The following is a 25,989-nucleotide window of genomic DNA, read 5'->3' on the forward strand; positions in this document are numbered from 1 at the left end:
TTATTTATTTATTTATTTATTTATTTATTTATTTATTTATTTATTTATTTATTTATTTTATGCCCTTGTATGTGGCGAAATTAGTTAATATGGGGTGTCATTACAATAAGGTGTAAACCTAACCTTCGTCTGAAATTGCCTAACATTTGTTATTTTGTGAACAGGCTTTCTTACATTCATTAACTTGTGGTTAAAGACACAAACATGCATTTTATTTAAAATGAAACGTAATGACCACAATTACTTTAATCGGAAAATTTTATCTTATGTTACAGACCAAAGTATTTCAGTTTCCAATCACTTGACTCAAACATTGCGTAACGTTTGTTACTAGTCTCAATATTTACGCTTATATCACTACCAACAAAAGAAACACGCCATAAAATCGATAGTACACTATAATACAACAATCCACATTTCGGTAGTTACTAGCAAATGACTTATTACTATGTAGTTACTAGCACTACAGCAGTGCAAAACGTGTTTTACTACAGTATAACCGATTTAAAACCGAATGAAAACTATCGAATGTAAGTCACGCTTTACAATCGGTAGTCTACCGATAGTTTGAAACATTCGATATTCCCATCACTAGTTTTCAGTATTGTCGTCCTTTCTTCACATACTCTTTCCAGTACTACTTAATTCCTTAATTTGTCTTGCTAGGTGATCTCCATTTTTCTCCACATTTCACACAGTATCTTCCAATGGCCCCGAGTATGATCTTGGCCATTCAGTGACTATCTCTTGAGATCTCATGACCAATGGCATGCAAACAAATTATACCGTTATCGTACATATTATTTCAGTAGTTTGCGGCGCTCCAAGTAACCGATCATGACAAATGAGAATTCAGAAAAAAGAGACTAGACATTAGCAGTAACAAATTGCACTCTCATTTCATAAATATAGATAATTTATTTAAAATAAGAGTTTAAAAATTGTACGAAGTGTGCGATTTGCAAATAGTGGTGCTGTAGGAAAATACGCGTAATCATTGCTGTCCACTTCAAATTTTAGCCGCTGGGTCGCCTGTTTTATGTCATTATAACATGATGTAATTATCAGTTTAGAAAGTAAGAAGAAAAACCAAAAATTACTTCCGGAACATTCGTCAGTATAATAATGCATTTCCATTTGCTTCCGTTCAAGTGGATACAATGAATTTTAAAAAATCAAAGAGTACATTAAGTGGTAACTAAGACTGTCTAATATTGTACTGAGCTGTGTATTCCTTAGTTCACCAGGGGGCTACTCCACCACATACTTTATGAACATGCGAGATTTCTCACACGGGTCCCTTAGTCTATTAACAACAGATGATTTTCGCAACACAAATCTGTGTAGAAATATTTTGATATAACGACTGTATGTTGCAGGGTTTACTCATCAGCTGTAACCAGATGAGTGCCGAGTACTTGTTCATGCAGGACAAGCTGTACGACGTGCAGTACGACACAGGAGACAAGGTTATCCAGTGTGGGCGACACAATGACATCTTCAAGCTGTGGCTTCAGTGGCGCGCCAAGGTAATGTGGTGATCATTATTCAGTTTAAGAGAGTTGGAATGCCCGATCACGATCATTTTAAAATTAAATATTAAGTCCTAAAGAATAAGGGATGAGGTTTCATTCTGGACCTAACTTCTGACATAAAAGACAAGGGCAGGTATTTATACAAGTGGAGCTGAACATCTCCCCTAGCGTACTGTCCTACAAAGGAGGCTTGCAGTGGTGTCTCAACGGTGCACTGGCCGCCAGCATAGCTGCGGATCCAGAACACATCCAGGGTAGAAGACAATAATTTAATTTTTTCTTTTTCACATACTTCTCCATTATGAATAACGTGTTTGTTTTTCTTTGAAAAATGCCGATTTAAGAATAATTGTAGATAATATTTGCTGATGATATTGTTATTTTATCTGAGACGGATGAATATCTGGAGAAATTGCTGAATGGTATGGACAGAGCCTTCGGTAAGGAGTACAAGATCAAAATAAATTAGTCCATAACAAAATTAATGGAGTACAATCGAACGATGTCAGGTGTTGCAGGAAATATTAAATTAGGAAATGAAGTCTTAAAGGAAGTAGATGAATATTGTTACTTGGGTAGTAAAATAACTATCGATGGCAGAATTAAGTAGGACATAAAATGCAGACTAGCACAAGCAAAAAAGACCTTTATCAAGAAAACGAATTTGCTCACTTCGAACACTGATATAGGGATTAGAAAGATATTTTGAAGACTTTCGTCTGGAGCGTGGCATTGTATGGAAGTGAAACATGAACGATAACTCGCTCGGAAAGAAAGAGAATAGAAGCTTTCGAAATGTGGTGTTACAGAAGAATGCTGAAGGTGAGATGGATAGATCGAATCACGAATGTAGAGATACTGAATCGAATTGGTGAGAGGAGATCGTTAGGCTAAATTTGATGAGAAGAAGAGATTAAACAATAGGACATATCTTTCGACACCCAGGACTTATTCAGTTGGTTTTTGAGGGAAGTGTAGGGGGTAAGAACGGTAGGGGTAGACGAAGGTATGAATATGACAAGCAGATTAAAGCAGATGTAGGATTCAGCAGTTACGTAGAAATGAAAAGGTTAGCACAGGACAGGGTAGCATGGAGGGCTGCATCAAAACTGTGGATTTATGACTCAAACAACAATATACTAAAAGAGATTTTTACGGACTTGTCCCCCTTTTGTCCTACAGTGAACGTTTTCAATCAGGTCATCAGTCTGCTCTGTATTCTGTACGTAAGTTTTAAAATAATTCACTGGATAATTTATGAACTGCATTGTAAATAGGTTATTGGAGACTCTCGAAATGACGAAGAAACATGTTGTGTCATATTCTTCTAGAAGCCTGGCCAGGCAACGTATATAAAGCGGCAGTCTTGGAAGTTGAGTTGTTTTATTGACAGTGTTGAGTGCAAGTCGTTAATCGACTATGTGAATTCATGTTGTGATTTTGTTGCGTTGGTAGTTGGTTGACATGCAAGTTTTACAGGCTTCTTCTTCTTCTTCTTCTTCTTCTTCTTGTTCGTAGCAGTGGTTTGTTCAAGACGACAGTTTATTCGTGTGTTTGTATGAAGTGTATATAGTTTGTGAATAAAACAGTGTATTATTGACAGCATCTCCCGTGTGCGTCTTTGTGGTCACAACAGGCAGGCATACATGTTATGCCGTATTTTTTCCTGTACTCACTTAAGGCTTCCAAACATGGACCCTGAATTAGTAATTAATAAGAAATTCTTGAACCAGATCAAGTCAAAATTCTCGTCCTTGGAAGGGAGTGTAGCAAGTCAAACGCTGTCTTACTTTGGCTACATAATGAGCGGTAGTAGTCATGCTTGGAATGGTGGGTGCCAAAAGAGGAAATGGCCAATCAAGATCGTGTTTGTTGGATCAAACCATTCCAACTCAGAATTTGAGGGCTAGCGTGACTGCCCAGAGCTGTGGTGATAACAGAACACACGCTCTGGGTTGTTGATCTTGCTTTTTTAGCAAACATTGAAAACCATTTGAGTGATTTAAATATTTCTTTGCTGATCATTCAGCCAACGAGCCGAGTAGAACTGACAGTGTAAAAGTAAAAGAGACTGAAATTATTTTGGCATATCACGTGGATGAATGCCGAAACAAATACTAGGGGGACGAATGACATGGAATAGAAGTGTGAGGAAAATCGAGATTACGATGGATGAATTTGGTGAAGAATAATATAAGACAACGGACCTGGAGTGAGACAGAGTGCTAGATGAGGAACGGTGGAGCAGCGTGGAGAGGAGCCATGTCTGATGTCAGGTGGAAACGATGACGACTATGGCCTACGAATGGATAGACAGGTTGAAGTACAGTAACGTCTAGGTCATCGGCCCCTAATGGTACGAAATGAGAAGAAATGCAATGCCAATTTAAAAGTCCTAAATCGTCCACTGACCAGTATTCAAAACGTGATGAAGAATGAATGGATGAACATGAATTTAAAGCAGTCAGTGAATCCGACCCGCAATACCCCACATTCCCAGAAACTATCGTAAACCAATAGAGTTACTGACCAAGGGACTGCTTCCAAAGTAGAATCCTGAATCGATGATGCTTGTTGCCTGAAGGAGTCCAAAAACCAGGTCATCAGCCCCTCATAATGGTACTTATCGCTAGTAAAGTAGAACCATGGTATTTGCCATGTTGCTGTACTAATCAAAAGTAGAGTAGACTCGCGGTATTCCACACATTATGGCACTACTTACAGGTAATGTAATACGCACATGTAATGCAGACCTATGGTGTTCCTCACATTGCGGCGCCACTTACAGGCAACGCAGACCCACGGTGTCCCTCATATAGCGGTACTAATCGCAGGCAGTCCGACACGTTGGATGAACGGTCAGCGTATTGGCCTTCGGTTCAGAGGGTCCCGGGTACGATTCACGGCCGGGTTGGGGATTTTAACCTTATTTGGTTAATTCCAGTGGCTCGGGAACTGGGTGTTTGTGCTGTCCCCAACATCCCTGCAACTCACACACCACACATAACACTATCCTCCACCAAAATAATACGCAGTTACCTACACATGGCAGATGCCGACACCCTCATCGGAGGGTCTGCCTTACTCGGCTAGAAATAGCCACACGAAATTATTGTTAACTACAGGCAACACTCAGACCCGTGGTGTTTCGCATGTAATGGTACTAATCACGGAGACCTACTGTAAAACCCATCCTGATTCACGCACTCTTGCTACTAACCACAAACCTGTTGTGTACCTAACATAGTGGTACTACTCGCAAGTAAAGGCGACCCATGGTGTTCCCCGCGTGTTGCTACCAATTACAAGACGCCTCATGGTCCTAATTCGAGCATCCCTTGGTCGCCCCTTTTAGTCGCCTCTTCGACAGGCAGGGGATACCGTGGGTGTATTCTTCGAGTGCGTCCTCCACCCACAGGAGGTTGTGTGTTTGGTTCGCGCGAGCTATTTTATTTCGCTCAAGTCCGCCGGCAAGCCGGTTAAGAACCCCCTATCTGCCACCTGGGACGCGCCACGTGGGAGTATCACCTCTTCCCCCTTCTACGCCAGCCGAGTAGGTTCGTGGAACTACAGTTGGAAGATCAATTAGGCTTCCAATAAACTGTAGGAACAATGCAATACTGACTCTACGTCCAATCTTACACCGTGCATGGCCTTTTTCTAGTTCACGAACTGTAAGTGGCCCTTGGCACAAACTACAAGAGATGACACTGGGGGAAATCTGTGTTCATTATTGTCCCTCACCCTTTCGTATCGTAAACCTGAATAACAGGCAGTAGCGGGCTACTACGTGGTTCAATTTGGAAAGTCATCACGTCACATTCAAAGCCAAAGAAATCAGCGCCTAAACGCTTCAGTGAGACCATAATTTAACTTACGAAGCCTATGTAATACCATTATAGTGTTAGATTGTCCGCCTCTGTAGCGTAACGGTTAGTGTTATTAGCTACCGTCCTCGGGGGCCCGGGTTCGATTCCCGGTACTGCCAGAAATTTAAGAATGGCAGGAGGGCTGGTATGTGATTGAAATGGTACAGCTCACCTCCAATGGGGGTGTACCTGAAAAGAGCTGCACCTCCTCGGGATGAGGACACGAGTTTACTTTACTTTAGTGTTAGATTATTCATTTCGTCGAGGGCACAGACAAGTTAATGTGTTCCTTACAGTGTTCATGCTGTACAGTAAATAAAATACCCATACTTAATTGAATTAATAATATACTCTTCAATGATATGTTACAGTACTAACCATAGTAACTACATTCTGACCCATGACGTGGTCCAAGAGTTAGGATAATAGCTTTCCACCTAGTTGGCCGTGGTTCGGCCCCCGGTTCTGTTCATAATTCAGAACAAATTTGAGGGACACATCCTGGGTTGGATGAAAGCCAGTGTGGTTTCAAACCACACAGGGGCTATCAGGATCAGATTATCAGAACGCGCCAGGTAATTGAAAAGTGCTACGAGAGAAATAGACAGTTGTGTTTATGTTTCGCAGATGTAGAGAAAGCATATGCCAGGGTACTGAGGGAAAAGATGGTCGCCATACTGCGGAACTATGGGATTAAGGGTATATTATTAAAATCAATCAAAAGCATTTATGTTGACGATTGGGCTGCAGTGAGAATTGATGGTAGAAGGAGTTCATGGTTCGGGGTACTTACAGGGGCTAGACAAGGCTGTAATCTTTCACCTTTGTTGTTCGTAGTTTACATGGATCATCTGCTGAAAGGTATAAAATAGCAGGGAGGGATTCAGTTAGGTGGAAATAGAGTAAGCAGATTGGCCTATGCTGATGACTTGGTCTTAATGGCAGATTGTCCCGAAAGCCTGCAGTCTAATATCTTGGAACTTGAAAATAGGTGCAATGAGTATGGTATGAAAATTAGCCTTTCCAAAACTAAACTGACGTCAGTAGGTAAGAAATCCAAGAGAACTCAGTGTCAGATTGGTGATACAAAGCTGGAACATATAGATAATTTCATGTATTTAGGACTGTAATCTGCCAGGATGGTCATATAGTGAAATTGAATCAAGGTGCAGTAAAGCTAATGCAGTGAGCTCGCAGTTGCGATAAACAATATTCCGTACGAAGGAAATCACTACCCGAAAGAAAGTACATATATATGGGTCTGTTGTCAGACCAACTTTGCTGTGCGGGAGTGAAAGCTGGGTGGACTCAGGATATCTTATTCATAAGTTGGAAGTAACGGACATGAAAGAGCGAGAATGATTGCTGGTACAAACAGATGTGTACAATGTCAGGAGGGTACTCGGAATAAGGAGAAAAGGCTAAGTTAGGAATGAACTCGATGGATGAAGCTGTACGCATAAACCGGCTCCGGTGGTGGGATAATGTGAGGCGAATGGAGGAGGATAAGTTACCTAGGAGAATAATGGACTCTTATGGAGGGTAAGACAAGTAGAGGGAGCCCAAGACGACGATGGTTAGACTCAGTTTCTAACGATTTAAATATAGGAGGTGTGGAACTAAATAAAGCCACAGCACTAGTTACAAATAGAGGATTATGGCGATGTTTAGTAAATTCACAGAGGCTGGCAGACTGAACGCTGAAAGGCATAATAGTCTATAATGACGATGCATGTATGTATGATGTAAGCATCCTGAGGTAACATGATTGAATTGGTTAAAATACAAATATCGCAGGCTGAAGTTATCCAACAAGGCTTCAAAGGCTGATAATCAAGTTTTTCTTAGCCTCTAACAAGGAGCAATAAAACTCCATGGCGTTGTAACACTAATGGGCCTTGACTTACCACGCGACCACTGCTCAGCCCGGAGGAGATTACGTGGTAATACGCAGTCAACGCGACGAATCCTTTCGGCTGTTATTGGCTGTCTAAACCGGAGCTGCTACTGAAATGTAAGGAAAGTTTCTGGCGTGGCCGGGAACTGAACCCGGGACCGCTGGATAAGAGGCAGACTCCTTATCTCTGGATCACGGAGCCGACTGAAGCAACTAAAACATTATTACATAACATGCTAGCTGATATATCCGTGCTTCCCTACGAAATTCGACATTGTATACAGAATTCAAGATGACTGAGATCGATTGCTGCAGTCGCTTAAGTGCGGCCATTATCCAGTATTCCGGAGATAGTGCCTTCGAACCCCACTGTCGGCAGCCCTGAAGATGGTTTTCCGTGGTTTTTCCATTTTCACACCAGAAAAATGCTGGGACTGTACCTTAATTAAAGCCACGGCCGCTTCCTTCCCAGTCCTAGCCCTTTACTGTCCCATCATCGCCGTAAGACCTATCTGTGCCGGTGCGACGTAAAGCCAATAGCAAAAAAAAAAAATAAGAATTCATGATGAAGCTGTGTACGCAGCCACGTTGTAAGATTTTATTAAACTGCATAATTCTTAGCGTTACCCCAGTAACACGACGGGGACTTCGCCATACATCGTTTCTCATGCGAAGTCCGGTTTAGGTCATTTTCATTGTAATAGGAAGCCCCCTTTCCTACTGCCAGTCACAATCGAGTTGGGGAGTTTCCATTATGATGGCAGACAATCACTCTCCACCTGCCTGTTCATATGCTCAGAAATACTACCTGTATGGTTTTCCGGAAGTCTTAAAGGATCTGACACTGGACAGAAAACCAACATGACAGTAATATTAACACTATAAAGTGGTATTTAATGTTTATCTGCTTAAGTACACATTCAAAGGGAAAATGGTTCATGATTAATGTTTTGTTATTGGGATAATTGGGTAGATTTCGTCTAAAACGGTTCCCTAAAGAACAGTATGTTTCCAAGACAAATAATTTAAAATTTGTCATAACAACTTGGAGGAAGTTAAGAGTCAGGAAGGCTGCGAATGAGTGAGAGGTAGAACGATCTCTGTCATTTTCTAAATAGCTGTCGTACCCGGCTTCGCTCGGTCTAACGATTGCCTGTAGTCCCTCATCTCAGGGTCATAGGGAAATAATAAAGTAGGAATGATCCAATAGAGAGAAGAAAGACCAAACGGGCTGAGGCATTGAACTGCGAGAACACAGAATTGAAGCTCCCATTCATACATTAATGTGCATCACGAGTGAAATTTAGTTAAATGAGCAGTATTGAAATGAAATGGCGTATGGCTTTTAGTGTCCGAGGACAAGTTCAGCTCACTAGGTGCAGGTCCTTTGATTTGACACCCGTAGGCGACCTGCGCGTCGTGATGAGGATGAAATGGTGATGAAGACGACACATACACCCAGCCTCCGTGCCAGCGAAGTTAACCAATGATGGTTAAAATCCTCGACCCTGACGGAAATCGAACCCGGGACGCCTGTGACCAAAGGCCAGCACGCTTACCATGCGGCCATGGAGCTGGACTAAATGAGCAGTATGAAGCGAGTGCGGCTGTGAGCTTGCATCCGGGAGATAGTGGGATCGAATCCTATTGTCGGCAGCTCTGAAGATGATATTCCGTGGCTTCCCATTTTCACACCAGGCAAGTGCTGTACCTTAATTAAGGCCATAGCCGCTTCCTTCCAACTTCTATGCCTTTCCTATCCCAACATCACCATAAGACCTATCTGTGTCGGTGCAACGTAAAGCCACTAGCAAACAAAAAAATCTGAACCCGATTCCTATAGCGGGGTAGTATGGTGCCAATATCTCGAAAACGGTAGGGTTTAAGGCCTTACAATGTGTTTTGTTCTCCGCGTCGTGAGACTTAAAAGGAGCTTTGTCTCATCCTTGTAAGATAAATTCGATATTTCACCCGTATTAACCTATCCCGATTCTCACGGGAACCCTTTGATATTGCTGGATGATACTCATGAGAGGAACCAACCAAGTGTACCAACCAGATTTCCCAGAAACTTTGCTCAGCGAAAGAGGGGTCAAAAGTAGCGAATACATGTTTCGGGTTATCCATAGACACTCGACCGTTTCCGAGAAAATGACTGTCCAAGTTTCCGCGGCTTCACATTTCTGCGTCCCGTGTTCAAATCCCGATGGCTGTTCTTGTTGTTGTCTACTTGTGTCCATTGTCGATTACTACACGAATGTTCCTTATCAACTTAGTGAATACCAGGGTATTGTGTTGATTGTGAAATTACGACTGCGTTCCACAATAAGTGTTATGCATTTAATACATATTATTGGCTAAATGGTTAGCGTGCTAGCCTTTGGCCACAGGGGTCCCAGGTTCGATTCCCGGCAGGGTCAGGATTTTTAAACTTAATTGGTTAATTTCGCTGGCACGGGGGCTGGGTATATGTCTCGTCTTTATCATCATTTCATCCACATCACGACGCGCAGTCGCCTACGGGAGTCAAATCAAAAGACCTGCATCTGGTGAGCCGAACTTGTCCTCGGACACTTCCAGCACAAAAAGCCATACGCCATTTCATTTCCATTTTAATATTATTATTATTATTATTATTCTTATTATTATTATTATTATTAATAATAATAATAATAATAATTACAAGATTGTTCCCCTTAAGAAGAGCGATTGAACCTGAATACATAATGTCATCTTCGGGCGTTTTTCCTCTTTTCTTCCCAAAATCTCGTCATCCTCTCTGAATGCTTCCTCTTCCACTCCTCTCTCCACATTTTCCCAGGTTCTCGTGGTATTCTTGACTCAAATTTTACATTTGTGATTTTATTTCGGCACTCGAGATTCGTTACGTTGATCTGTTGTAGGTCCCTCTGAACCTCTTTTAGCCATTCCGTATCGCATTTACTCTTTGTTACGATGTTGAGTAGTTTCTTTGCCATTCTGGAGTTGTCCAATCTGTAAATGTGTGTGTAAAACTTTGCTCGGCGTTTTCTGATTTCATCCGTAATAGAGTTTATTTTTCATAGAGGTCGTTCTGCGGTCTCTTCATTCAGATGTCATTTGTCTTGACTGCCCCATAAATCTTCCGAAGAATTTTTCGTTCCTGTTTTTCTATGTCCTTAATTTTAGAATGACCGTCGATCACCATTGTTTCAGCTGTATAGGTTGCTTCTTGAAGGACTGCTGTTTTATAGTGCCGTAATTTTGCATCTTGTTCCGAGGTATCTGTGGAACAGCAGAGGTGAAAGAAGGTGCGGGGGTGAACAGGTCTCAGGCTACGAAATTAAAGTTATTTTAAAATTTAACAAGGTTATATTTTCTTTGCAAAATCTAGAAAAAACAAGCATGGCAGGTACAGAGTAGCAAGGCAACAAAAGTACAATTACAGTATTTACCGGATTTTGGCTTCGAGCCCCGAACTCACAATTCTTGGGCAATTAGCCCAACTTTACTCCAAAATAAGTTTTAACAGAGGGGCAGAAAACCCCATTCATGCCCAGGAACACTTGCTCCAAATTACACAGAAAAGCCTCCTCGAGGCATACAACACTCAATTTTCAAGAAAGAGCCACTCGCTCTCAAATTTTAAGCCTATCAAAGGCCACACCAAACTCCACCTTCAAGTTGTCCTCTAAGGACATAAACACAGGGGTAAAATACCCAACCTACTGAGGCCAATTAAACGAGAAAAGGTTAATTACATGGCCTCTAAAATACCAATTTGAGAGGAGGCGATCTGCACTCCTAATACATTTTGTTTAAAACCTAATCTGGCTCTAGGCCGCTAATGCAAGGGCTAATCCCATACTAAAGAGGTGACTTTAGAAAGAAACAATTTACATTACGTTAAGGAAGAATCGGTTGTGAAAAATAAGTTCACCTCAAAACAATATGAGTGGGAGCTCGAGAGGGTTAAGCACTCTCTATCCCAATATGTAGCTTTAAAGAGAATAGATGCTAAGAGTCTTTATATTTTAGGGAAAAGTTACATGGTGGAAACGCTTCGGACCCGCCCCGAGAGTTAAACTGCTGAGCTAGCAAGAAAAGAAGTTATTAAACGGCCATTACCTTATGGATGAACTGCTGCCCGAAGAAAGAGGCGCTTCCCGCCCCCTGCTACGTACTTTACACTTTGAAAGTTGGTACTGAAGTGGCGCAGAGGCCCGAAAATCAGCAGTTTATATACTCTCGTGTAAAGTTCGAGGCGTTTCAGAAATGAAAACACCCGCCCACAAAAACTTTATTGGCTAGGGTTAAGCAAGATATTCAAGTTGGAGAAGATACACCTGATTGGTCAGAAATTAATTAAAGAAATTCGGGATTGGCTAAATTCAAAACCAGGGGAAAGAACGGGTTATACAGCCAACTTAAACAATAACAGAAAGAAATTTAACAAGGAACAAACTTTTGAAATAAAAATTTCTCCAAAAAAACAGTTCTTTCACTTCGCACTAGGGTGCACCATTGTAGTTCTTCAGTAGTGTCCTCTAGAAGAGAAAGTTCACACCTCTTACTACAGGTAAAACAAAAATACATCGAAAACGACCCAGTTCAGAAACTCCAAAATTTCCAAGTAGTGACATCTTCTGAGAAACTTGAAAATTAACACCTTAGATAAAGTTCAGACTTCCTCCAGTAGGGGAGTTTCAACTGGCGCAAAGTTTGAATTAGCGGCGTGGAGGTGTACCGCCCGGTACAGACCTCCCCCCCCCAAAAAGTCCCTCCAGGGGTGACACATGAAATTGTTTGAAAACAAGGTCCAAGTTATGATGTTGCTATGGAGATTAATTGCAGAAGCATTTATAAAAATTGTCTAAATTTGGTTTGATCCAGGTTCAAAATTCTTGTAGTAACTGTTGAAGTAATGTCTTTATGTTTGTAGAAGTTGAATTCAGGAGGAAAAGCTTTAAATTCTTGAAAGAGAAGAAAATTTTCTAAGTCCACCAGATATTGCATTAAAATCCAAAAGGGTAATAATGTTGAACAGGAATGTCCATATAGCTGAATATGTACTTTAAACGTTGATCAGTTTGACGGCCAGACCAGCCGCCGCTGCTTGAGTTCAGAGAAGGCCGCTCGGACCCCTCAAGTACCCTGAGATACCGCTCGCCCGCACTATGAGGGGAGTAGTGGAGTTGAAGCACGCCGCGCCCGCGGCGAACATGCAGGTCGCCGGCCAGTTACAGGTTGTGCGCCGCACATCAGCCGTGGCCGGGAGGAGGACTCCGGCTCGCCGTACACAGGTTGGCCTCACTGGGGAAGGGCGGGCCCGTACCCTGCCTCAGGAGCGGTACGGCGCCGCGCTGCTGCGGGGGCACTGAAACATTAAAGCTCGGCGGCAGAATTTTGTTGGACCATCATCTTTTTTGAGGGCACAGGCTTTGTGGAGAGGTTGAGGGACTAGCGGCGTGCAGATATTCAGGGCATTTATAAGCCACTGTGTGTTGTGGAGAAGGAGACGGGAGCGTGGTAATGGCCGTGGCAAGGACAGGGTGGCAGTTTAACAGTGCGGGGAAGGTTTACAATAAATAATTACACACAAAGGAAACAGATTCCAAGAGCAGAAGACCTTAAAAGTGTCACCCCTCAAAAAAAAAAATAACCTTCCTATTTCTTTCAAAATTATATGAAGCAAGTTAACACAGAAATTACACCGGTTTCACCTGTGACAGGAGAACCCTAAATATCCTCTCGGTGGCTGGATTGCTTAACAATAAGGTAACGGGAGTAAGGAAATCGAGAATGATACACGGCCCATGAAATCTGGGGGCAAGCTTGCCCGTGGGAACAAAATTCTTGACCATCACTTGGTCGCCTACCTTCAAATTGGTGGGTCTCCGTCCACGATCATATCTTACCCTAACCTTTTCATGAGACACCTTAAGATTGGCTTTAGCCTTCTTCCAAAGATCTTTAATGTTATCCGGATCTATTGTCTCAGGTAGAATGTCACTCAGAGACCAGAGGTTAGAGAGCGGCGTGTTGGGAACGAACTTGAACATCAGCGAAGCTGGAGTAAACTTGTGAGATTCATGAACCGCCGAATTCAAAGCAAAAGCTAACCAATGCAGGGACGTGTCCCACCTAGAATGATCTTCATGATGATAGGCAATAAGCGCGGACCTGATATTACGATTAACCCGTTCAGCCAGAGATGGTTGAGGGTAATAAGCAGAAGTAGTCACATGAGAGATGGACAGGTCAAAGCAGAATTTACGAAATAGATTAGATGTAAAAGCCTTAGCATTATCAGATACAATATATTGACACGGACCAAAAGAAGCAAAGATAGAATTTAGACAAGTAATGGTGGACTGAGCGGTAGCCAGCTTAGGCGGAAATAACCAGGAAAATCTTGTAAAACCATCTACACATACAAATGTGACCTTGTTGGCATTTCCCTTTGACTGGGGGAAGGGTCCTACATAATAAATATACAGGCGTTCCATGGGGCGCGACGCTTGATGAGAAGACAACAGGCCTACCGTGGTGGACATGGTTGGTTTACTAAGCAAACAGGATTTACAAGCCTTAACTAGTTCACGGATTTCACCGTCCATACCCTTCCAGATGAACCCTTCACGAATCTTTTCACGAGTTTTAAAGATTCCAAGATGCCCCCCTAATGGGGTCTCATGATAGTACTTGAAGAACATAGGTACAAGAACAGCTGGAACGACAACTTTCATCATCTTATCATGCCTCGATGGGCAACATAAAACACCATTCCTCAGTACATAAGGGACGACATGTTCCCCAGAAGAAAGGGTTTCCATTATCGGAGCCAGCGTCGGATCTTCACGTTGGTATTTCTCGATATCCCTAAAGAGCATGGGAGCATCTGTTAAGATGGCATTAACATCAAATAGTATGGACTCGGGAGGTGATGAACTGTCGACCGGTTCATGGGTCTCAACGTCGTTGGAAAACATACTGCTGAGTCCATCAGCAACAACATTTTCGGTACCTCTGATATGCCTGACATCGAATTGGAAGGCAGAAATACGGATGGCCCAACGGGCTATACGACCAGTACGACGCGGCCTACCTAAGACCCAGCTTAAGGCTTGATTATCTGTCTCCAGGTCGAATTTGACATGTTCCAGATAGAGACGGAACTTTTCTAAGGCAAATAAGACTGCCAAACCTTCGAGCTCATAGATGGAATACTTGGCTTCTTGAGCCGATAGAGTCCTAGATACATAGGCGATGGGTCGCCTCCCTAGTTCAGTCTCTTGAAGAAGGACTGCAGCTACCGCCAACGACGACGCGTCGGTTTGGACGATGAATTTCTTTGAGAAATCAGGCATAGCAAGGACAGGGGCATTACAGAGAGCTAATTTAAGATCTTCAAAAGCGGCTTGTTGAGAAGGTCCCCACTCAAATTTGATGCCTTTCCTACGAAGAAGGTTCAAGGGCGCCGCTCTATTAGCGAAGTTAGGAATAAACTTCCTGAAGAAATTCACCATTCCAATGAACCTGGCGATACCTTTGATGTCCTTAGGAGGTTTAAAATCACGGATGGCCTGTGTTCTAGAATGATCGACTGCAACACCATCAGGTGAGACAATATGCCCTAGGAATGACATGGAGGGCTTAGCAAAGGCAACCTTGGACAACTTAACAGTTAACCCAGCTTTACGAAGGCGATCGAGAACTTCTCGCAGATGATCTAGATGTTCCTCAAAGGTCTCCGAAAATACGACGACATCATCCAGGTAGTGATACAAGTACTCGAATTTGATGTCGGAGAAGACCCTATCTAGCAGTCTAGTGAGTACAGCTGCTCCCGTGGGGAGCCCGAAAGGCACGCGGTTGTATTCATACAAATTCCAATCCGTGGCAAACGCTGTAAGGTGTTTAGACACTTCCGCTAGGGGAATTTGATTATAGGCCTGATTCAGGTCCAAGATAATAAAGAACTTGGCCTTACGAAACCATGAAAAACAAGAATGAAGGTCGGGAAGGGGCACAGATTGTAACACCACCTTCCGATTGAGAGCCCTATAATCAATGACAGGCCTGAAGCCTCCTTGGGGTTTCTGGACTAGAAAAATAGGCGAAGAATACGCCGACTTACAGGGCCTAATAATACCATCCTTCAACATCTGATCGATGATTTCTTTCAGAGCTTTCATTTTAGGTGGAGATAGCCTATATGGTGGAAAACGGACAGGAATCGAATCCGTGACCTCAATTTTGTATTCAATAATGTCAGTAACACCAAGAGTATCAGAGAAGACCTCTGGAAAGGACTGACACAGCTTACGAATACTATCAGTTTGCTCCTCAGGTAGATGTCTAAGGTCTAACAACATCTCATCCTGGGTAGGCGAAATAGATGAACATGATGCAGAATTACATTTCAATAATGGAATTTTACCATTAGACGCAAATTTGAAAGTGCACGACCTACTCTGAAGATCGAGCACAAGACCAGTGTGAGAAATGAAGTCAGCTCCCAATATAATGGGGCAAGACAAGTGCTTGGCCACAAACAATTTAATTTTCCATGTAAATTTAAAAATGCGGATTTTGACATTTACAGAACCTAGAATTTCTAATGGAGATGAATTAGCCGAAACATATTGAACAGGAGATGAGCCATAGTCAGATAGTTTACAAACAGATTTCAATTTTGAATACCATTCAGCCGAAATAATAGAACAAACGCTGCCTGAATCTAATAGAGCAGTTACAGGTTCATTATTTAGCTCAATTTTAAGAAAAGGAACAGGTGCGGGGGTATCCGCCGCAATCCTCAGACATTCTTTGGGGCATTCAACAGATGAATTTGAGGACTGAATTTTCCCTGAATTTACGACCTGTTTACCAGGGGCTGAGCCTCGGGAATAGGGACTAATCGACTCAGCCGAAGCCACTAGTCATTTTTTATTATTGGCATTGGTGGAATTTGCACCAGAAGTTGAGCAGGAGGGGTGCTATTCGAATTTGGGCAATTCTTGGCGATATGTGAGAAAGCCCCACATTTAAAACAGCCTGGTGATGAGCTAGCTCCATTATTTGCCCTACTAGATTTGATCAATGGACACTTATTGCGAAGATGGTCAGATGACCCGCAAGCATAGCATTTACGAGGTGTGACAGGTCGGCGAGGTGGAGGCCGAGGATTACCAAAAGAAGGAGGAGGTTCTTTCGCGACACGCAAGGAATCGGCGTATCTAACTCCTTCCGCTGAGACGGCCAATGCTTCAAGTTCAGAGAAAGTTTGCGGGCACGCCGCGAAACACAAATATGACCTATAGGATGGTGAGATACCTTCCACAATAGCTTGTACGATCTGATCCTCCGGGAAGTGAAGAGCAAACACCCTAGTATAGAACTTAATATCTTGGATGAAATCTGCCAAGTTTTCATCCAACCGTTGTACACGATAATAGTACTTCTGAATAAGGGAGGTCCTTGCCCTAGCCGGGATGAAGTTAGCTAACAAGTGGGCGTGGAAGTCCTCAATAGATGATTGCTCGGCAATGGCTCTTACTATTTTGTCTGAGAGAATACCAATTGCATAGGGATAGATGATTTGCAAAATCTGACATGGAGAAAGAGAAAAAACAAGGGCATGATCCTGGAACTCAACTAAAAACCTTAAGAATGAAATAACTTCACTGGTAGTGTTAACAGAAAATTTAGAGATACCTCTAAGCAACATTGCTAATGGGTGAGGTAAGCTGCTGAACCCAGGTGACATAGTAGATAAAGGTTTAAGTGGCAAGGATGTCAATTCAGAACGTACATTATTCAACGAGGTTCGGCGTTCAGACTCGTTGTCCAATGGGGCAGAGGTTGTTTGAGCTGCAACGGTTTTCCTATTGACGTCTCCCTTAGGAGGCTCTTCCTCGCTACCTACATTCACCGTGACGGGTTGATCAGTTTTGGGAGGAACTTCCCCAATTAACAATTGGGTAACTTTACTGGACAATTCAGAAAGATTTTCGAGAACCATACTAGCTTCCTTCCTCTGAACGTCATTCAACTTCAGAGACAACAGATCGTTAACTCTATTTGAAAAATGAAATAGCCTGGCTTGCACACGCTTAATTTGATTAGGAGGAGGATCATTTTCTTCAAAAAAACCAACTACAGATGCTAGCTCAGTAGTATTGTCAGTGATCGTGGAAAGAGAGTCGTCAATTTCTTTCTCTCCCAAAGTGGGGATGGAAATGGGCAAATCAAGGGACTCTCTAAGCTTATTTGTGTCTACCGCAACCGTGCCTACAGATTGCACATTTCTAATAGTTAACTCATAGATCAACTCCTCCTTGCGCAAATAGTTAAGATGGAGAACATCGCGAGGGCCGGGCATGATGACAGAACAATTTTGAAAAAGGAAAAGGTAAAAATTCCAGCAAGTGAGAAAATAGTTAGAGTTGTAATCAAAGCAATGTTTAGCCGTCAAAATGGGCTAAATTGAGACCCATTCAACCACGCTCTGCTACCACTTGTTCCGAGGTATCTGTGGAATAGCAGAGGTGAAAGAAGGTGCGGGGGTGAACAGGTCTCAGGCTACGAAATTAAAGTTAATTTAAAATTTAACGAGGTTATATTTTCTTTGCAAAATCTAGAAAAAACAAGCATGGCAGGTACAGAGTAGCAAGGCAACAAAAGTACAATTACAGTATTTACAGGATTTGGGCTTCGAGCCCCGAACTCACAATTCTTGGGCAATTAGCCCAACTTTACTCCAAAATAAGTTTTAACAGAGGGGCAGAAAACCCCATTCATGCCCAAGAGCGCTTGCTCCAAATTACACAGAAAAGCCTCCTCGAGGCATACAACACTCAATTTTCAAGAAAGAGCCACTCGCTCTCAAATTTTAAGCCTATCAAAGGCCACACCAAACTCCACCTTCAAGTTGTCCTCTAAGGACATAAACACAGGGGTAAAATACCCAACCTACTGAGGCCAATTAAACGAGAAAAGGTTAATTACATGGCCTCTAAAATACCAATTTGAGAGGAGGCGATCTGCACTCCTAATACATTTTGTTTAAAACCTAATCTGGCTCTAGGCCGCTAATGCAAGGGCTAATCCCATACTAAAGAGGTGACTTTAGAAAGAAACAATTTACATTACGTTAAGGAAGAATCGGTTGTGAAAAATAAGTTCACCTCAAAACAATATGAGTGGGAGCTCGAGAGGGTTAAGCACTCTCTATCCCAATATGTAGCTTTAAAGAGAATAGATGCTAAGAGTCTTTACATTTTAGGGAAAAGTTACATGGTGGAAACGCTTCGGACCCGCCCCGAGAGTTAAACTGCTGAGCTAGCAAGAAAAGAAGTTATTAAACGGCCATTACCTTATGGATGAACTGCTGCCCGAAGAAAGAGGCGCTTCCCGCCCCCTGCTACGTACTTTACACTTTGAAAGTTGGTACTGAAGTGGCGCAGAGGCCCGAAAATCAGCAGTTTATATACTCTCGTGTAAAGTTCGGGGCGTTTCAGAAATGAAAACACCCGCCCACAAAACCTTTATTGGCTAGGGTTAAGCAAGATATTCAAGTTGGAGAAGATACACCTGATTGGTCAGAAATTAATTAAAGAAATTCGGGATTGGCTAAATTCAAAACCAGGGGAAAGAAAGGGTTATACAGCCAACTTAAACAATAACAGAAAGAAATTTAACAAGGAACAAACTTTTGAAATAAAAATTTCTCCAAAAAAACAGTTCTTTCACTTCGCACTAGGGTGCACCATTGTAGTTCTTCAGTAGTGTCCTCTAGAAGAGAAAGTTCACACTTCTTACTACAGGTAAAACAAAAATATATCGAAAACGAGCCAGTTCAGAAACTCCAAAATTTCCAAGTAGTGACATCTTCTGAGAAACTTGAAAATTAACACCTTAGATAAAGTTCAGACTTCCTCCAGTAGGGGAGTTTCAACTGGCGCAAAGTTTGAATTAGCGGCGTGGAGGTGTACCGCCCGGTACAATTATTATTATTATTATTATTATTATTATTATTATTATTATTATTATTATTATTATTATTAATAATAATAATAATAATAATAATAATAATAATTACAAGATTGTTCCCCTTAAGAAGAGCGATTGAACCTGAATACATAATGTCATCTTCGGGCGTTTTTCCTCTTTTCTTCCCAAAATCTCGTCATCCTCTCTGAATGCTTCCCCTTCCACTCCTCTCTCCACATTTTCCCAGGTTCTCGTGGTATTCTTGACTCAAATTTTACATTTGTGATTTTATTTCGGCACTCGAGATTCGTTATGTTGATCTGTTGTAGGTCCCTCTGAACCTCTTTTAGCCATTCCGTATCGCATTTACTCTTTGTTACGATGTTGAGTAGTTTCTTTGCCATTCTGGAGTTGTCCAATCTGTAAATGTGTGTGTAAAACTTTGCTCGGCGTTTTCTGATTTCATCCGTAATAGAGTTTATTTTTCATAGAGGTCGTTCTGCGGTCTCTTCATTCAGATGTCATTTGTCTTGACTGCCCCATAAATCTTCCGAAGAATTTTTCGTTCCTGTTTTTCTATGTCCTTAATTTTAGAATGACCGTCGATCACCATTGTTTCAGCTGTATAGGTTGCTTCTTGAAGGACTGCTGTTTTATAGTGCCGTAATTTTGCATCTATCGAAATGCTTTTCTTGTTGTAGTGAGCCCACGTTAGTTTGTAGGCCTTCTGTAGCTTGGTGATTCTTTGTTCATTGGCGATATGGCATTTTTCATGGATTACAATTTTTTGTAAGTTCATTCTTATATTAACGCTTCAGGGAGATACGGTTCATTCCCTTGGATGATTTCGCTTGTAGAAACATACGACACCAAGAGCATCGCGCGAAGGCATGTTTGCCGCAGTTACATTTCTGGGTGTAAATGTCACTCGGGAAAGAAACGTCGTTAATATTACTGAACATTTCACGTGTTGGCAATAAGTTTGTGACAACTACGCATAATAAATCATTTTCGTGAAACCTGGCGCTGCATTATAAATCAATGCATGGATGTTTATTGCGTCGCATCTAATCATGATATCCCTCTGCTGTGCAGTGAGTATAGAACAATCGATGTTTTAAAATTCATTTACCAGACAGAGCATGCATATACGTAAAAGGACAACGATATTTCAAAATACATTGAACAAAACCGTTCATATAGTTATCATCAATGGGCAAACGTATTCTTTTTAAACACAGTTCATCGGGATTTGAACACGGGGCTCAAAAATGTGAAGCCGCGGCAAAAGCCATCGCGTCACAATGTCGTGCTAATAGACACATAGAACACGTCGGAAACTCCCACCGTCATTTTCTGGGATATGGTCGAGTGTTTACGAATAAGCCGAAAGACGTTTTCGCTTATTTCGACCCCTCTTTCGCAGACAGAAATTTCTCAAAAATCATGTTGTAACCCTCGACGTGTTGCCCTCGTTAGCCTATGTTACTCGGAATGATATCTTTCAAATGGTGAACGAAATTTAAAAATCGGTCAAGTAGTTTTTGAGATTACCCGTTACATACACAGATAAATAGGTAGATTATCTTGAGATGCAGTATTCCCATTTAATTTTCGTAAACCTTTCTTACAACTTAATAGACTGATCTGATAAATCTGGCTATAAATGTTTTAAGTATTACACATTAGATATGAAAATAACTAGCAAATTATTTTGTTTTTCTCAGGGCACTGAAGGTTTCGAGAAGCTGATGGACCGGCTGATGGAGCTATCGCAGTACATGGTCCGCAAGATCAAAGCTCAACCAGACAAGTATTACCTGATCCTTGAGCCCGAGATGATGAACGTCAGCTTCTGGTACGTGCCCACCAGAATGCGCTCTATGGCTCACAGTCGCGAGCGAGAGAAGTTGCTGGGACAGGTAAGCTTCATCTTTTCATAATTCATCTTTGTTCCCAACTCTCATACGCGGCACCTTTGAGCATTCACTTCCTGTCTCATAACAGAACACTTATGCTGCTCAACTAATAATAATAATAATAATAATAATAATAATAATAATAATAATAATAATAATAATAATAATAATAATAATAATAATAGCTTACTACTAGCTATATACAAGTTATAATAAAGTGAGGTTAAAACATAATTACCCAACAACAACTACTACAACAACAAGAGTACAACAAGCAATTCCATGGAAAGCAAATATTATAAGAAATATTGCTAGTTTAATTTTCTAAATCCAGCATCATATACAAATTCACTCACCACTTAAGTATTTCCAGTACTTAACACTACGGCTTACAATACTATAGGTTGAGCTTACTACTAGCTTAACATTACAATGTTAATATAGTAATGTTAAAAACATAATTACCCTACAAGAACAACAACAGTAGAACAAGCAAATCCCTGGAAAGAAAATATTACAAGGAATACTACCAGTTTAAGTTTAAAATTCTAAATCCATCATCATCATATACAAATTCACAGAAAACTTAAGTATTTCCCAGTGCCTAACACTACAGCATACAATACTATAGGCTTAACTAGCTTAACATTACAAGTCATAATAAAGTTAAAAACATTGGTAATTACTTAACAACAACAACAACAACAACATGAGTACAACAAGCAATTCCCCAGAAAGACAATACCACAAGAAAAACTCCTAGTTTCACAATCTAAACCAAGAAGAAAATCATAAATTCAGTGTCCGTAATTTACAACTTTTAATTTACACTTTACGCAAGCACTAATGGTCTTCTTAAATGATTTGATACCGGAAGGAAATCTATCAAAGGCTGCTGCATGTAATTTATTCCAACCCCTTATGGTCCTGTTAACGAAGCAAATCTTGCCCACGTCCGTATGCTGGTTTCTGGCCTTTAAGTTAATTACGGGTTAGAATTGAATATTCGTGTGAACATCGAAATATTCCTAGTACAGAAATAGGATCCAGATAAAATTTGAAAAGAAACCGCCGCAGACTACGTACTATTCACAGACTTGAGATGACACAGTTTCACGTGCAATTCGCTCATCAGCAATACATGCGGTGGATTTTGTCAGGCTTGAGTAACAGCTGATGGAGCATGTTCAGTCATTCCTGTCACAACAAGGTAGGTATGTTTTAACTGTTTTATGTTTCAGTCGGATGTAGAAACTTTCTTTTAACTTTTCCTATAAGGTTTTCTGGTTTGTTTGTTTGTTTGTTTGTTTGTTTCTTTGCTTTTGTTTTTCCTGTTTTTACAATGCAATTGTCCTGAAGGTTTTAAAAGTCATTAGGACACACTTTCGTGAACTTTATTATACTTTTAAAGATTCCAATTTTTACTAGATTCACTGAAGCTGGGACATAGTTTCCGAAATCTGGTTATTGATGAAATTATTTTTACAAAGTGTGCTGCTGTAGACCGTATTTTAATTCAATAAATTGTATATGCCTAGATATAATAATGACACGATTATCATAATCTTGCGCATACAGAGAATTAGGCCCTATACAGCGATAGAAAATAACATATTCTTAGGTCTTAAATATAATTAGTGGCTGAAAGCTTCGAAGTTTCCCTTTCACGAAGTTTTTCGATTTCACTAAAGAATTTTTCATGTGGTTGCCTTAAGAACATTGCATGGTGAGAGTGTCTAATTGCGTATCTTTGTGTTTCAGATCACACCTGTCTTGAAGGGCCGCATGATGCAGGCCGGCACGCTCATGGTAGGCTATCAGCCCCTCGACGACCGGCCCAACTTCTTCAGAAATATCATCTCAAGCGCCGCCGTCACCGAGAAGGATATAGACTTCCTTCTGGCCGAGATGGACCGACTAGGGCACGATCTCTAAGCCCCCCAGGTAACTTCTCTCTACCGTATATTAATCGTAGGGTGGGTGCGTGAGTGACTCATTTGAGAATACCAATTGAGGATAGCGGCGGAGTACATGTCTGTATTTGTAACCAGTACACCGGGTTACACGACACATGGTAAGGAAATAATAACACAAAACCTAAAATTACATGGAATTTGGACACCTTTAAGATAAACAAACGAAACTGCATCGAGAAATAAACAAATAAACATCAGGTTGACCAACTTGACAACTATAAGGAAGGATGTGGTGCAGGCGTGGGAACCCTACCAGGGCCATGGGGAGATGTGCGTTGCGAATTTAAAAAAAAAAAAACAACGGTGATCCCTTTATCTGCTGTTATTAACGTTACAAAATAAATTTCAACATCCAATAAAATCAGGTTATCGTAGTTCAAACAAACAAATTTAGATGTAATTTACCAAGGGCTAATCCCTTAAAACAAAGAGGCTAAAGGAAGGAGATATATTAACATAAGGCAACTTCCATAATAATACTATGAAAGGTAATAGGATGCACACGATGCAAATACAATATTAAGAAAAAGTTCAGGGGCTTTCAGATAATTGCACCACATAATGGAACAAGAGGGAAACGAGGAATGATAAAACTTGACGCAGAGGCTAGTTTAACTTACTCTCACACCAAAAACACTTCTGGTATGGGTCAGGGGGAAAATTAACGTACATCAAGTGATACAAAGTTACTGGAGGCAAACCCCGAGGGAAATAAAATTTACCTATTAATTAATTACACTGTTCACAAAGCCAAAAGAAAAGGGGAATTGCCTCCAAAATCAAACAGTCGGGCCCAGCTGAAAAGCTAAGGCATCTTAATGACTGAGTGGCGAGTCTGGGCGAGTAGGGGTAAACTCCTATGTGAAAAGAAAAACAAAATAGGTGGAAATGAAACCGATAGTGCTTACCCCAAGGCGGGCCATCCCGGGTGGGACGATCGCAGAAGTGCGTCCGCTCGCTAGGCCGATGAGAAGCAAAAGACGTCGAAAGCTTGCCCCGCTCTCTCGAGGAGGGCAAAGCTGGCACCGGTTCGATCACCAAGGTAAGCAATCAGACCACAGAAGCTTACCTTTCGCCACCCAGATTCACCAATAAAAGTTCCTGTTATTTTCTCCAAGGGAAATATTTACCGAGAACCTTCCATCTTCAGAAACTAGTAAACAACCAGAATATCCTTCTAGAATCGACAGGGCTAGACACCCCCTGTTCCGAAAGTCCAAGTCACGAAGGTTTCACAGTGTTACAAAATATCACCCAACAATAACGATAACAACCCTTTACAATTTAGCAATATTCAAATTCCAAACGACTATAAGTCCAGCAGTCCAAATAAAACATTTTTCTTTTCTTTTTCTTTTTACGCAACTTGTTACAGTATTTATTATTAGCTGCAGTAGGCGTCGTTGATGGGTCATACTTATAGAATGTGCAAAGCTATCTAACTCCCTAGCTACACTACCGCTCATTAATTTCAATACACCCTGGTATTTCAGATTTACAACACAAATCAAACGATATTTCTCACAAAAGATAATTATATTAACTTACACATATATAATACAATCACAATCATTATATTTTACTTTCATCAAAGTATCCTCCTTTGGATTTGATGACTGCCTCACAAACTCGAGGCATGCGGTCAATCAATTTTTGTAGGTATCGTGAATCTATATGGTTACACACATCCTTAACAATATTTCACAGATGTTCCTTGCTGGATATATTAACTTCCCGGATACGTCTGTCCACTTCATCGCAGACCATTTCAATGGGATTACAATCGGGACTTCGGGACGGCTATGCCATGTCTTCCAGTACTTTCTGTTTTTCCTTTGATGGAATGTAGTTCGTATAGTATGCCTACCGATGTGTTGGGTCATTATCCTGTTGTAAGATGAACCCTTTCCATATAAAGAGCAATCCACTTGGTATTGCATGATATTGAAGTATGCGGTTGTATTGCTTCTGATCCATACATCCTTCTATTTTCACAATGTCGTCAAATCTATCTCCGGAAAAACATCCCCAAACCATAAAAGAACCTCCACCGTGTTTAACTGTAGGTAGAACACAGTGCTGGGCTATCCTTACCCCTACAAATCGGCGAACAAATATTCTCCTTCTGGTTCCAAAAATCTCGAACTTCGATTCATTGGTGAATAACACCTTCGTCCACTTTTCCGATGTCCAATTACGATGTTTTCTAGCCCATTCAAGTCTCTTCTGTTTATTCATGGGCCTTAGATGGGGTTTTCTTGCTGTGACACATCCTTTCAAGCCGGCTTCAGTCAATCTCCTTTTTACTGTTGCAACAGATATTGTCGTGTTCATTTCTACCAATTCTGCACGAAATTGGGGCGCTGTTTTGAATCTATTTCTCTTACTGATAATTCTGATATATTTATCATCACTTTTAGTTGTTTTACGAGGTCGTCCTGGTCGTGGCATGTCCTTATTGCTACCTGTTGTCTTCTGGCGGTGAAGGATGTATTGCACTCCCCCTATGGACACACTACACTGTTTCGCAATCTGGGGAATAGATAAACCTGCTTGGCTAAGTGCTACAATTGCAGCCCGTTTTTCTACGGATATCTCCACTCGTAGAGCCATACTGTCACGAAGGAACTGACATGCAAGGAACCACATGTTATGTATCGTAGCAATGCTTGCAGTTCGCTGAAGATATCACATCACTACAGGGAACAACAGAGGTGCACCAAATGCGGCATCCGTCGGCAAATAGGTAAACAAACATATCCGATAGGATGTACACTACATTGTTTGTTGGACACTATTGTATCTCCATGATTACAA

At 41.3% G+C, this 25,989-nt stretch overlaps 1 protein-coding gene across 1 annotated transcript in view; it reads left to right on the forward strand.

The window, feature by feature from the left end:
• The window catches only part of Gad1 (glutamate decarboxylase), a 163,311-nt gene extending 140,180 nt beyond the window's left edge, over nt 1–23,131 (forward strand). Inside the window, exons 8-10 of the mRNA XM_067148034.2 lie at nt 1,380–1,529; nt 21,005–21,199; nt 22,958–23,131. Of these exons, the coding sequence (XP_067004135.1) occupies nt 1,380–1,529; nt 21,005–21,199; nt 22,958–23,131 (519 nt within the window). The remainder of the gene's footprint in view (nt 1–1,379; nt 1,530–21,004; nt 21,200–22,957) is intronic.
• The last annotated feature ends 2,858 nt before the right edge of the window (nt 23,132–25,989 follow it).

Source organism: Anabrus simplex, chromosome 5, assembly GCF_040414725.1.
Source record: "Anabrus simplex isolate iqAnaSimp1 chromosome 5, ASM4041472v1, whole genome shotgun sequence".
Taxonomy (NCBI): Eukaryota; Metazoa; Arthropoda; class Insecta; order Orthoptera; family Tettigoniidae; genus Anabrus; species Anabrus simplex.